This window comes from Mus caroli, unplaced genomic scaffold, assembly GCF_978045245.1.
Source record: "Mus caroli unplaced genomic scaffold, Mus_caroli_1 scaffold_5, whole genome shotgun sequence".
NCBI classification, from domain to species: domain Eukaryota; kingdom Metazoa; phylum Chordata; class Mammalia; order Rodentia; family Muridae; genus Mus; species Mus caroli.
In genome coordinates, this window is record NW_028227260.1 from 116024742 (window position 1) to 116039865 (window position 15124).

Here is a 15124-nt window from a genome sequence, read left to right on the forward strand (position 1 = left end):
GGTGCAGCCTTTGGCACTTGGGACAACCACGCATCCTGATCGAAGTGGGAGTGGGAAGAGGCCAGTCTTTGGAGCCCTGCCACAAAGCTCCAGGGGAAGTCGCCTTGGGTCTTCCAAAGGACTCCCAGGTAGCTGTGACAGGTGGTGGCGCTGAGGGAGGCCAGGTGTCACTCGGTGGGCGTCTCAGAGCCGCCGGCCCCGCCCAGTCCCTTCCTCCGCCTGCGCCCAGACGCCCCCGCGCGCTCGGGTTACCTGCGGCCGTGGGCGGGGCGGCCCTTCCCGTCTGCGCCGGCTCTGGCCTCCAGCGCGCAGCGGCCGGGAAGTGGGAGCAAGAACAGAGGAGGCGGAGACTGCCGCGGCTCCAGCCCGGCCACGCTCCGAGGCGAGGGGCTGCATGGCGCGGCCAGCGCTGCTGGGCGAGCTGTTGGTGCTGCTACTGTGGACCGCCACCGTGGGCCAAGTTGCCGTGGCCACAGGTGAGTGTGGCCCCCGGCTGGTGACAGCCACCAGGGAGTTGGGGGTGGTGGTGGTGTGTGAGACGGACGAGGCTTGGCAGGGACTTGGGCCGGCGGGGCGCCAGGAGTTCGATCGCCTTGGTCAGGGTGCGCGCACTGAGGTGGTCGCCCCTTCAATGCCCCGTGCGAGGTCGCCAGCCTTTGCCTTTCATGCTGAGTCTCCGTGATCCTGTTGGATTTGAGGGACCTGGGTACGGGGGATTTCCCAGGCTCTGTGGTGGGGAGAGGGGGAGCCAGACGCGGTGACTGGCCATCTCACTTCCCTTGAGCACTAGGGAAGAGCCAAGAAGGCTGGCGTCTAGAGGAAGGGGACTGAAGGGAACAGATTTTTGCCCAAATGACCCTTACAAGTGGCTTTGCCTTTGAAGGGATGAAGAACCTTGGGATGGCGACTAAGTCCTGGTGAGCTGGGAACTTCCTGAGGGCTCCTTGCCCTGAGCCTCTTAGATGCTCAGTTTGGAAGTGTGGCTTTTAGCCGTGGAAGTTAAAGGGAGTCTAAAGATGGATCTTAGTCCTAGTAGCAAAAGGACACAAGGGGTCAAGGCTTCCTCTGGCATTAAGAAATCTGCTGAGAACGCCTGACCAGCATCCGGACAGACCTCTTCCAACTTTAATAAACAGTATTTCGTGGAAGATAATCTTAAATTTACAGAAAAGTTGTACATTGTTTGGGAAGTTGCACCATTGCCTTAATGTTTGTGAACAATTTTTAACTAATGAACTTGGCAGTTGCTGTGAAAATCGAAGGTGAATGATTTCCTCATGGACTAGGCTTGGCAAGCGTGGCAATCGGGGCCTTTTAAAATAGGTTTTATTCTCTCTCTCTCTCTCTCTCTCTCTCTCTCTCTCTCTCACACACACACACACACACACAGAGAGAGAGAGAGAGAGAGAGAGAGAGAGAGAGAGAGAGAGAGAGACTTGCTAACGAATGTTTACCAAGTGTGCTGTGTTTTGAAATGAAAGCTGAAATGTTAATTAGGAAATCCCCATGCTCTGTCAACAAAATATATGTAGTATCTATGACAGGCGGTGTTTCTAGGGGCTGAGGATGTAATAGTGAGAAAAATGGACCAAGCCCTGGAGTCACGAAGCTAGTTACATGTACTCTTGGCAAAGGGTGTGTGTTTCTGTGTTAAGGTAAGATATGTTACATACCACTAAAGTGCTATGGAGAGAAACAAGATGAGAGTAGGGAGTTACAGCTGTAAATGGCACGGAGTGGAGTGGAAAGACTTTACTGAAAAATTAGTGTTGAGTGACATCTGAGGGATGCTTAAGTTCAGCAATTAATAATTGCCCCTTTTTTTTTCCCCTGGGTTCCTGGAGAGGGTACCTAAGGGCTTCATGCAAGCTAGCTAAGTGCTCTAGGGCAGAGTCACACTGATAATTATTCAAGTGTTTGCCTTGTTTTGCTCTGAGCCAGGCTATGAAGGTTGACTTAGGACTTTATAGAGTATGCAGAATAATCTTTGCCTATGAAGTGTGTCCAGTTCAGTTGACGATTCCAGGTTTCCATAGGTATAGGAAAACTGCAGTCCACAGACTTACCTAAGGTCACTGATCTCATTAATGTCCTGATTTTCACAGTGTCATTCCAACACACTCCCTCCTGCAGGGTCCTTCCCACACACACACCTGAAACAACAACAAACCCTCCAAATAAGATTGTCAAACCCAACTTATTTTTCCCGCTATGGTTTGTCGCTACCTTAGACTACAAAAATTATTTTCCCTGTTAGACATATTGCATTTGTTCTATGGTGTAAAAAGCATTTGCTATCTTTAATTACTCAGAGATTTAAGGTTTTATGGCTCTGACATTGGATGTGAGACTCAGAGTTAGTCATTATCCCCTCCCTATGTGATAATCTTTTCGTGGGTGAAATGAAGAGATTGTGCTCTATGGGTTTTAAACAAAGGTTTTAATTGTAGTTTCTGTGTTTGGGTGTTGAGAGCTCCGTCCGAACATTTTAAGTGTTTCTCTAGTTTTGATCCTGCTGAGTATTTAAAAAGTATTAGGTTACTAGGTTGGCTCACTAGCTAAACTGTGGCATTGCTTAATAACAGCTAGAATGTCCATGTCTACTGTCTCTCCAGCAGTTTCCTAAGTGTTTTGTTTTATGTCTTTTGAATTTAAAGTTGTATTTTCACAAGTCTTTGTCTCATGAAGCTAATATATACTGTGGGCAGAAGGTGTGTGCTTTTTTTGGGTTAAGTAAAATTTAGTTTGTCCAAATACACAGTCCAATAAAGTACTATAGAGCGAAATAAGGTATGATAGGGGGCTATAGTTTAGTTAGTAGTTTAGTCTATTTAGCTCAATAGCCCATGTTAGGGCATGGTTTAATCTTGGCATGCAGAAAAGCTAGGTAGATACCTCCCACTGTACTAGTATAGGAACTAGGTAGGATCCATGAAAGTATACGCAGATTAGTCATATATTAGAGACTGGCTTCATAATGTCTGGACCATGTACTCCAAACAATAGGCATTCAGAAGAGAGGAAACTGAAGGCTGGAAATTTCACAGAACAAAACAAACGAGATAGACCATTGGGAAGGATAGAATTTGGAAAAAAAATGATTTTCTGTGTGCACGTGTGTGTGTGTGGGGGGGTGGTAAAGCAGGAGAAAAGATGAGGAAGTGGCTAGTCAAGAGTCTAGCTTGGCCAGAAGGGATAGTAAATTCAGTCTGTGCAAAAGAGTTTATTTGAGCTTAAACGTCCTAATCAGGGCACAGTCTGAAGAAAAGAAACAAGGAAACATTCCTGGGTAGAGGGAACCAATGGAATGTGAAGCTTAGTGAAGTGGAATATGGCAGACAGGCACAGGTCTTTATTAGAAAGATTCACAGGATGTATAAATCTCCTATGTAGGATTGTGACTTAATGTTCTCTTCCCAGATTGTTGGGTTGAGGAGAGCACATTAGTGTTATTGTGGATGATTATGAAAGACGTAGCAAAAGAAAAAAAAAAAGAGGGTGGGAGTTGATGACTGCATGTGAAGAAAAAAAGACAGATGACTCACATATGACTCTTATGATTTCCTTCACTTTTCCCGAAATCTACATGCCTCTGCCAACTCCTAAGATTGAACAAGAGAAAGCAAAAGTAATCAGCTAAACCAAGCACCTTATAGTAAAACCATGACTAATGGTGTTAACTCCTGATTCACATAGAATGTGGGGATAGGTGATATACAGACACACTGAGGGTTGAGCTAGAAGACCTACTTGGGTCTTGTCCTCTTCTACACTCCTCTGTCCAAAGTCAGTGATCATCCCCCAGTAAATGGTTGAAAGTTGATGCCAAAGGAGTACAGAAGCAGTACGTGTGATGTCTCAGAACCCAGAAAACACATACAACTGCCCATTTTGTCTCTGAAGAAAGCAGCTAGTTAGTTCTATAAAACTTGCTCTGTGTAGGAACTGTTATAACGCTTTACCATTTTTTTTTTGAGACAAAGTCTTATGGCATATCCCCCACTGACCTGGCATTTGTTACTTAGCTCAGCTTGACTCTAAACTCTTGGCAGTCTTCCTCCCCCAGCCTCTGGAGTGCTGGGATTGCAGGTGTGAGACGTTACCTACCTTGACTTGTTTAATATTTATAATCACTCATTGTAAGAAGTTATGGTGCTCATCCTTACGTTGTGGATGAGAAAGTTGGGGAACAGGGAGGTAAAGTAACTTGTCACAGAGTAGCTGAAGAGCTTGGATATGAACTAGGCTCCACAGTTGATGTTCTTAATCACTATACTGTACTGAGCGCGATAAGTCACCTAAAACCCCCAGAAACTTGTCAAGTATAGTCACCGCCTATTTATGTCTGTGTCTTAAAATTGTTATTTTGTATTTGTATATTACAAAACTACATGTATTTGGAGATTGCATTTTCTGTTTTAGAGAGCATGTGCCCTTTGCTAAGTTTGGGGTTGAACCCAGGGCCTCAGAAACACTAGGCCTTCTGAAAACAGGCTTTGTATTAGATTGTACCTAACTGCATGCAGATTCTCTGAACATGCTTCAGCCGTGGTGTTCAGGATGTTAGATTATTGAAAGCATTTCCCCCTTTCCTTTTTATAAGAATCATGCTCTCTCAGCAATATCTTCTTTCAAAGCTGGGGATTGTATGCAGGCCCTCACATAGTCAAGGCAAGCCTTCTGTCACCATATTCCCAACCTATTTAATTTTTTTCTTTTTTTTTTTTTAAATTGAGGCAGCATCTTGCTAAGTTGCCTAGGCTAGCCTGAAATTTGCCTTGTAACCCAGCCTCACCTTTAAGAGTCAGTCTTCCTGCCTCAGTCTCCTGAGTAGACAAGACTGTAGGCATGGGCCACCAAGCCCGAACTTGAATGTTTTCCTTATGAAAAGGCATTTCTTTGGGTGACACCTGCTGAGTATTGAGACCAGTGCCTCTTCCCTGCTCTACCCCCAGCTCCAGTTGCTGAGTTTTGTCAGGGTTTTTTGTTTTGTTTTGTTTTGTTTTGTTTTTTTGTTTTTTCTTTTTTTCCTGCATCAGTTGGGATAATGGCATGCTGTTTTCTCCTTTCATTGTGGTTATGTGGTATATTACATTGATCAGTTTTCCTATGTTGAGTCATCCTTCCAGGAGTAAATCCCACTTGGTTATAGTGTACAATCCTTTTGGTATGTTACTGAAATCACTGTGCCGGCATTTTATTGAGGATTTATAGATGAGATTATAATGGTTTGTAGTTCTCTTTCCTTCTACTAGTCTATTTGTATTTAGGATCAGATAACACAGGCCTCAAAGAACAAATTAGGAAGTATTCTTTCTTCTTAAGACCTTTGAAAATGTTTAGAAATATATCGTATTTACTTTTTTAGATATTTGGTGCAATTTGCTCATAAAGCTCTCAAGTTTAGATTTTGAAGGTGGGGGTCAGAAGATAAATTTCATCACTGATTTCAGATTATATATTTCTTTGTAATTTCGTTTCAGTAAATTTTGTGTTTTGGGACTTGTGCTCTTCATATAAAACATCAAATTTGTTCATATTGAGTTGTTCATACTTCTTATAATCACTTTTCATGTTTTAGAGCCAGTAGTAAACATACCCATTTAATATATACATTTTCATTTTGGGTTTAGTCACTGTAGTCTTTTCTTTGCCAACATAAAGATTTACAAATGACGCTGCTCTTGTTACAGAACCCTCTGTATTCGAGCTGCTTGACTTCTCACTTCTCTGTTCTCATCTTCTTTGTAAGTTTATTTTGCTAACTTCCGATCTGCCCTGTTCTTTTTCTAATCCCTGAAGTTATAATAAAGTTAGGTTGTGTTTGGATGTTTGTAATCCCATTTTTCATAAAATTTCGGAGTTTTCAGTTGGATTTTAAGATATGGTCTCATGTAGCTCAGGCTGGTTTGAAACTTGTTAGGTAACATAACTGAGGATGAACTTGAACTCCCCATCTACCTGCTTCTACTTCCCAGGTGCTGGGATGACAGGTATGCACCAGGCCTGCTAGCCTCTTTCCCTTCTCTTTTCCCTTCCCCCTTTTTCTTCCCTTTCCCCATCCCCTTCTTTATTCAGCCTTAGGGAGTCACTCCTCAGGCACTATCCATTTCTTCTTGTGGATTTCTTATTTGTCTGTAGCTTGCAATGTACGAAGAAGGCTAGGCTGGCTGGGCAGTGAGCCCCAGGGATCTGCCTGTCTCCACTTCCTCAGTGCCAGGATTATAATCATGTCTGCCTTGCCAGTATTGTAATCAGGCGTGCCTTACCATCCAAACCATTTCCCTTGTCCTTCAGTATTTCTTAAAATTCTCTTTCTTCCCTTCTTTAACCCCTCCCCCAATACAGATATAGGTGCAGTGATGGTGTCCCACAGGTTCCTGGGGGTCTGTTTATTCCCCTTCAGTCAAAAAAAAAAAAAAAAACACCTACAGGAAAAAAAAAAACAACTTCAGGAACATGGGCAACCTACCCATAGTCTAAAGAAAAATGGTTCTTCTTCCATTAGCACCCACTACTTGCTAAGGGATGGAGCCCCATGAGCCACTCCACTTCTCATGTTGGAAATATTTACTGGCTTGATATTTTATAGGTAACTTTGGTGTGCAGCTCTAGGGGCATACCTGCCTGGACTGTGAGGGAATGAAGAAAAAACAGACAGACAGACAGACAGACAGACAGACAGACAGACACATGGGCAGAAAGCTAGGAATCAGTGATTTGGCCTCTCTAATGGAGAGGCCACAGCATCTCAGAAAGCTCACTGTGTTTATTATATAGAACTGAATAGGAAGGTGGAGTTATTGTACGCAGCTGAAGAAGGAGGCAGAGTTAGTACATACAAATTAAACAAGGAGAAAGGAGGTGGGGTGATTATATAAAGATAAACAAGTAGGCAGGGTTTATGGTATGCAACTGGACCAAGGAGACAGGTTTAGCCAATCTCAGCTGTCTCTGTGGGGGGCACAGTCATCAGGCTACAAATATCTAGCAGGAAAAAGGTATGATGGACATTTTCCATACAAACTATTAACATTTACACATGGACCAGAAGGGAAGGCTTGGACATTTCTCTCTGGGTCTGAGGCTAGGATCCTTGACTTGGCAGTTCCTATGCCAGTAATACACATCCAACTCAGGACATAACACACTCAGGGCTTCCTCTGATCCATACCGGTAGAAATAGTAGTAGAGAGTCCCCATAGCTACATTGAGTTCATGAGTTCAATGCCTGTGCTATGTCTAGAAGTATTTCACAGCTCTCCTCCCCATCCTCCATCTAATTCTTTCCATCCTCCTTGCTCCTTATTCCCTGAGACATGTGAGGGTTGATACAGGTGTCTCATTTAGGGCTGAACATTTAATAGTCATTTATTCTCAGCCCTTTGATTAGCTATGAGTCTTCTGCATTGATTGGGAACTGCTGCAAAAAGAAGCATCTATAAATGAAGGAGATCAGGACTAAACTAGAGGTAAAAGCATAAATATTTAGGAGGCAGTTCTACCACAGTTAGACAATAGGAGTAGGTTCCTCTGAGGGCATCTGACTTCCCAGCCATGGGCCTTTGACTAGACTTACAGTGCTAGGTATGAATTCCTTTCCATGGAGTAGCCCTCAAATCCTGTCAGAGAAGAGTTGGTTACCCAAATAGTGGACATGCTATTGTTACACCCATGGGACTATCTTTCCTGACAGATTGATATTGTACCATGCCCCAGTACAGTGTTGTCTAAGTCAACTGGGTGAATTTTCTCCCCCAGCAGCCTACATAACACCTTTCAGCTCTTTGAAATCTGGATATCATCACAAAGGAAGTATCCAAATAAGTTCCATGTTAATTTCTCTGTGTGCTGCAACCAAAGTATGGTGTGTCTTACCATCTATCTACAGTTGATAATGAAAAGCAATGGTGATATCCTGTGTTATTTGGTGGTTGGGGGCTCTGTGGCTTCCTTGGACAATAGCTTATAGGGAGGTAGACTATAATTGGCATGGAGATTTTCAATTAATAACCCAGGTCTTCTAGTGTGTGTGTGTGTCTGTGTGTGTGCACACAGACACACACACAGACACACATACACAACTATTATCCAGGGTACATCTGTTCAGATTCCCTTTAAATTTTTTAAATTATATTTATTACTTTGGGGGAAAGGCAGTCTACCCAACATGTGTGGGAGGTCAAAAGACAACTTAAGAGTCAGTATTCTCTGTCCACCGTGTGGGACCTGGGGCTTGAGCTCCATCTAATTCTTTGCTAAGTTTAACAGCAAGCACCTTAACCATGAGCCATCATGCCAGCTCTCCTCATATATATTCCTTTTCACTTCTCTCCCATCCCTGCTTAAGTCTTTAACTAGAGTTATTCCACTGCCCAACTTACTTTCATAACACATATGTTCTACAATCCTCTCCTGCCTTAAGAGTTCTTCTCCTCTCCTGTATCATAGGTCCTTTCTGGATTCCTATTCTCTGTAGATCCTCCAAATCAAACACACACACATCTACAAGTTCAAAACTAAAATCCATATTTCTTTGGCCTTATTTTTCTGTTATTTACTCAGTAATTTTCATTGTGTTATACTCAAGTTTGCTGATTATTTTATTTGTTTGATCCAATCTATTTTTAAATACCTCATCTTGGTTTTTTATTTTATTTTATTATTACTTTTGGGAGGTTTGCACATGGGCTCTCACTCATGTAGCTCTGACTGCCCACTCTGTAACCCAGGCTGACCTCAGATTCCTGGTGATTCTTCTGCCTCTGCCTCTGACTTCTGCTTGCCTGGGTTACAGGTGAGAGCCACTATGCCTGCCTCACTTATTTTAGTTAGCATCTCCAGAATTTAATTCTAGTTTCTTTTTAAGTTGTTACTATTTCTGTTTTCTTTACCTCTCTTTAGTTCTTTAAGCATCTTTAAGATATTTTAAAAATCTTTATCTATCACACTTACCTTTTGCAGGGACAGTTTATCCTGATTGTTCTTCCTGTGACAGGGTTGTAGTTGCTGAAATGCTGCTCAGGAATGTTGCTCAGTAATAGAACACTTGCCTAGTATATACTGCCAAGAGAGGAAGGATACCTATACGTTACTAGTCCCTTTTATGAATCGTGATTGGCTTTTATTGAAAATATAGTATTTGCATAAAAGAAAATTTGGAAAGTAGATTATTGGCTGGCTCCCACCTTTTTATTAATTCCTTGAGAATTTTGTACGATGAATTTTGATGATATTTATCCCTCTCCCAACTCCTTCAATATCCAAGTACCTAGTTATCTTCCCTAGTGATCTAACTTTGTGTCTTTTTTTTTGTAACCCATCAAGTCCAATTTCTGCTGCCCATACATTCATTGATGTGTGGCCTTCCACTAGAGTGTGAGCAACACACACCAGGGGCAGCAGCACTCTTAAAGACAACTAACTTTTCTCTCTTTGCCAGAAACTATCAGTTGCCACTGCCTCCCCAGCTAGGGGTGGGTGGGATTTCATGTCCACCTCCAATCTCTAAGCTTGGATTTGGTTCAGCTTGAGCTTGCATGGGGCATGTGCACGCTGTCCTAAGCACTGGGACTTTGTATGTACAGCTGTTCTCTTATGTCCTGAGGACATTCTTTCCTTGTATTCACTTGGGGATTTTTGCTTGATCATCTGTGTCTGTTTATTTTCATTATTGAGACGGTCTCTGACTTGAGGCTCTCTTAGGTCTTTTGGAAACTTTGTTCTTACTCTTCCTTATGTATGCAGCTAATTTTAAATGACTCTTTAATGTCTAGCTTCCAAAAAGAAAAAAAAAATGGGAGAAATGAGGAAGAGAATGGGGGTGCCAGTAATGTGAATTTCTTGAAAGTCTCTTGTGCCAGAAGATGATGGATTTGCAGTGATAGAGTCAATGCAACAACTTGACCATGGCCTTTGTCTTTGTCTCGCTTCTCAGAAGAATAACCAGTGATCAGAATACAGATCTCTGATATTTTGAGGGCAGGGTTCTCTTTGCCTACATTGACAGCTTCACGTCAGCTGTTCCAGAAGCACATGTACATTTGCTTGCCTAGGGTCAACTTTCCATAACTACTGTTGTATGAAAAGTTAAAACTGATCAAATCTTTAAAAAATCTAAAAAATAACTGCACTATTCTTAGTCCATTCCTTTATCTGGAAATTGCAATATTTCAACCACCTTTAGGGTCTCTAAACGTAAAGAGATTTGTTTTCTTTTCTTCTTTCTTACTTCTTTCCCTCATTCCCTCCCTTCTTTCTTTCTGAGAAAGATTAGTTCTGTAATGCAGGCTTGCCCTTGACTTTGTGAAAATTCTTGTATCTCATCTTCTCAAGTGCTGAGATTACATGCATGAGACACCATGCCTAATTAGGACATGTCTTCATATTACTTAGAATCTGCCTCTCAGCACGCAGTCAGCACTATGGCAACAGTGGTGGTGATGGTGATGGTGTGTACGTGTGTGTGTGTGTGTGTGTGTGTGTGTGTGTGCATGTGCACTTTAGACAGGATCTAAGCTCTTAGCCCAGACTGGCCTGGAATTCACAATGTAGTCCAGAACGGCCTCAAAATGGATACAATTCCCTTGTCTTAGCCTTCTAAGTGCTGAGATTATAGCTCATCTACCTAACTAGGTAGAAAGGCATATTACTGATGTTTCCTATAGTGTAATATGTACGTCCTGCATCCATGTACAGTTTTTAAAATGTAGGTAGTAGAAAAATCTTAACATTTATGAAGTATCTATTCAGGGATAAAGAAAAGAAAATACTCAGTAGCCTCCCCCCACCCCCCACCGCCAATGCTAACCACTTAGATGTGGCTAAATAGTATTTTCAAGCAGATGGGAAAATTGAATTTCATTTGGAAAATTAGAACTAGGGCAGACTTTTGATAGATTTCAAATATATCAGAGGATGAGGTAGATGGTTTGGTGTGAGTTTTAGGTCTGTATAGTGAGTTCAAGACAGTCTGAGTGGGAGTAAGACATTATCTCCAACAACAACAACAACAACAACAAACAACAACACAAAACGCAGCAAAACAGGGTAGGATCTAATTGTTTCAAATTACCTCAAATATTAAAGTAACAATAAATAATAGATAAATTGCTTTTATTATCAAGTCTTTAATATTTGTGGGAGAGCTAACTGGATAGATAATCAGAAACTGCTAAATCAAGTATCTTGGTTAGTTTTGTTTGTTTGTTTGTTTGCTTGTTTTCTGTGAATAGACACCATGACCAAGACAGTGCTTGTAAAGGCAAGCATTTCATTGGGGCTGGCTTACAGTTTCAGAGGTTTAGTCCGTAGTCATCATGGTAGGAAGCATGGCTGCTTCCAGGCAGACATGGTGCTGGAGGGGCTGAGAGTTCTACATCTTGAAGGCAGCCAGGAGATGACTGCCTTATGCGCTGGGCAGAGCCTGAGCATAGAAGGAAACAGACCACCTTCAACAAGACCACACCTACTCAAACACCTCCTAATAGTGCCATTCCCCATGAGCCAAGCAGTCAAACACATGAGTCTATGGGGCCCAAATATATTCAAACCACCACACCAGATATCTGGGATTTTTGCTAAAACTTGCTTCTGGAAACTGCAGAATAAAATATAGTTTCTAGAAACTGTGACGAAGTCATCAAGAATATTGTGGTCTCTAAAATCCTAATTGACAGAGTTTACCATTCAGCTTAGACTGACCTCAAACTCAACAGTGATCCTTCTGCCTCAGTATTCAGAATGATGAAATTATATCTAAGGGCCACCATAGCAAGCTACTAGCTCAGTTTAAGGCATTGGGGTAGGAGTTTCCTGTTTCTAAAGACCTTGACATGCTCAGGACTGTACCCTCCCCAAATTGGGCCTTGGGGGAAAGCTTATCAGTAGTTGTATCAGGCAAGTAAGGCAATATCAAGATTCAAGGGCTTTAAAGGCTGCTGCCCAAAATGGTAGTGATGTATTAAATGGACTGTTAGGAAAAGCTCAACTACATAGTGCTCATGGGGCTGATGTTTGGGGCTGATGGAGTTTTTGTAATGTTATCATAAAACACTATTAAGTATAGTTCTTAATTCATCATATTAATAACATCAGCTATTATTATTTTCAGTGCTGGATTAGAACTCAGAGCTTGGCAAATTATAGGCAAGTATTCCACCACTGAACTATACTCTTAACTCCTAAAGGGTTGTTTTTGCTTTAGTTTGTTGTTGTTGTTGACCTTGGTTTTATTTTTTAACATGGAGGGTCTCCATTTGCAGTGTAGGCTGATGTTCAAGATCCTCTTGCCTCCATCTCCCAAATGCTGGGATTGCAGGTAGGCCTACTGTGTATGGGTAGGTTTTTTAAATGGCTTTAATAAACTCCATTTTGCAATGTTTGCAGAAGCATTGTAAAGAAAGGCAGAGAACTCCTCTACACTCCCACCCAGCTTCTGTCTCGGGACTTTGATAATCCTGGCTTTAGAAGTTCTCAGGAAAGTTTGAGTGAGATATTGTTTTGGTTTCTCTACTTTTCTTCTCCAGCTCCAGCTGCTTAGTGTCAGATCCCAGGGGGAATGAGGGGTGCTAAATCTCCTTCTCAGTACTTCTTTGGAAACGCTATATTAGAAAGAAAACACAAAACAAAACAAAACAAAAAACCCCAAAGGATTAGGACATGTTAGTCTGAGGGCAACTGAAGAGAGCACAATTGAAAACCTGGTTTGCAAAATCACAAAACAGCCGAGCAAACTGTTTGTGTTGAGTGTGAGGAACTCCAGTATCTTGGAGGAAGAATCGTGGGAAAGCTAATATTTTAAGAGCTATAGTTCCAGCACTGGGGAGCAAAGGCAAGTGAGTCCCTGTGAGTTCAAAACCAGCCTGATCCACATAGTCATAACAAGTTCTAGGTCAGCCAAGGCTACATAGTGAGAGTCTATCACCAAAACAATTAATAAATAAATTAGAATTCATAGGCTCCTCAATCATGGGCTCTGTGTTTGCTGGTCAGTTGCCTGTAGATTTAAAACAAAAGGAAGGAAAAGAAAGAAAGATCTAAAAATCATTCAGTATATCTGTACTGAACATGTTATAATTTAGTTTGAGGGGTGTCTAGTCATTATTGCTCCAAACAATACAGTGTAACACTGATCTATGTACCATTGAAGTATATGGAAGACAGGAGCCTGATATGGCTGTTCCCTGATAGGTTCTACCAGTACCTGACTAATACAGATGCAGATACTTACAGCCAACCTTGGACTGAGCATGGGGACCCCAATGGAGGAGTTAGGGGAAGGACTGAAGGAGCTGAAGGGGTTTGCAATCCCATAGGAAGAACAATATCAACTAACCAGACCACCCAGAGCTCCCAGGGACTAAACCACCAACCAAAGAGTACACATGGAAGGACCCATGGTTCCAGCTACATATGTAGCAGAGGATAGGACATCAATGGGAGGGGAGCGAGGCTTGATGCCCCAGTGTAGGGGGATGCTAGAGGGGTGAGGTGAGAGTGGATGAGTGGGTGGAGGAGCACCCTCATAGAGGTACAGGGGAGGGAGTGAGGAGGGATGAGATGAGGGGTTTGTGGACGGGTAGCCAGCAGGGAATATTATTTGAAATGTAAATGAATAAAATGATTAATAAAAATGAAACAATAAAAAAGTATGTGGAAGGTTGTACGTGAACTATATGCAAATGCTACACAGAAACATTTGCAAATTTCGTTTTCCAAATAAGGTTCTGGGGTAGACCTCATATGGATCCTAGAGAAAATATGTTGTTTTTATATTAATTATATTTAGTTATATTTAACTAAGCCTATGACCTTAGAGATGGAGATGTAGTTTAGTGACAGAGACACCTCCTATGCTCAAGGTTCTAAGTTCTGTTCACAGAAGCACAAAGAAAAGGAAAGAAAGAAAAGATATGTGCCATAGTGGTGCATACCTGTAACTGTACCAATTGAGAGGTAGAGGTAGAAGGTCAGGAGTACAAGGCCAGCTTAGATAGTGAGTTTGGTGCCAGTCTGAGCTCCATGAGAAACTATCTGAAAAATAAAAGGTGACCATAAGCCACATTATTGCAATCCCAGCTTTGTCACTGGTCATGTGGTATGAGGTAAAATCCTTGTGCCTCCATTACTTTTGCTGTTATAATTTTAAAAGTGTAGTGTATGTGTTTGCTTGCACACGTATGCCACTGCATGTGTGTGGGAGTCAGAAAACACCTTTCAAGGCTCTATTCTCTCCTACCTTGTAGACCCTGGGGATTGAGCTGATGTTCCCAGGCTTGTGGGCAGGTGACTTTACCCAGTGAGTTACCTTGGCAACCTGTTTTCCCTCTTTACTTCCCTTCCCTTCCCTCCCCTTCCTTTGCCCCTATTTGTTTCTTTGTTCTGTTTCTTTTCTTTCTTTCTCTTTCTCTTTATTAATCATTTTATTTGTTTACATTTCAAATGATATCTCCCTTCCCAGTTTGCCCTCCACAACCCCCCAATCCTTTTTATTTTTTTTTTTAGACAGCTCATGTTGGCCTTGAATTTACTATGTAGCTTCGACTGGCCTTAAACTCAGGACAATCCTATTGCCTCTGGCTCCCAAGTTCTGGTATGACAGATGTGAACCACCACACCCAAATAGTCATCACAGTTTTTAAAGTGAAGCCATCAGTAGTCCCTCTTTCAAAAGGAGTCTATGGAGATTTTCGTCATTAATATGTGGAAAGTGTAACACTGTGTCTGTCTCAGCAAATGTTGGGTATCATTAACTCAGCATGTTGGTCTTGGCCTCTAGGATGTGGGAGAATGGATTAAAAATTAAAAATTAAACCATTAAAAATTCTGGCTAGCACTGACAAATATTTGTCTTCTGTTTGATTTGAACAGAAGTTCAGCCACCTGTGACGAATTTGAGTGTCTCTGTCGAAAATCTCTGCACAATAATATGGACGTGGAGTCCTCCTGAAGGAGCCAGTCCAAATTGCACTCTCAGATATTTTAGTCACTTTGATGACCAACAGGATAAGGTAAGTTTGTTCCAGTACATGCTGTGGCTCAGGTAAAGTGACCAAACACTGTGGATCAAAGCCAAGAATGAGTCAAATTGTAATCATCAGAGTGCGGATTTTATTTTAGGTTT

The 15124-nt window shown here is 42.0% G+C and overlaps 1 protein-coding gene across 1 annotated transcript in view; it reads left to right on the plus strand.

The window, feature by feature from the left end:
* The first annotated feature begins 252 nt into the window (after window positions 1–252).
* Window positions 253–15124, plus strand: part of Il13ra1 (interleukin 13 receptor subunit alpha 1) — a 68416-nt gene continuing 53544 nt past the window's right edge. The window contains exons 1-2 of the mRNA XM_021153297.3: window positions 253–476; window positions 14872–15011. Coding sequence (XP_021008956.1) covers window positions 395–476; window positions 14872–15011 — 222 coding nt within the window. The 5' untranslated portion in view covers window positions 253–394. The remainder of the gene's footprint in view (window positions 477–14871; window positions 15012–15124) is intronic.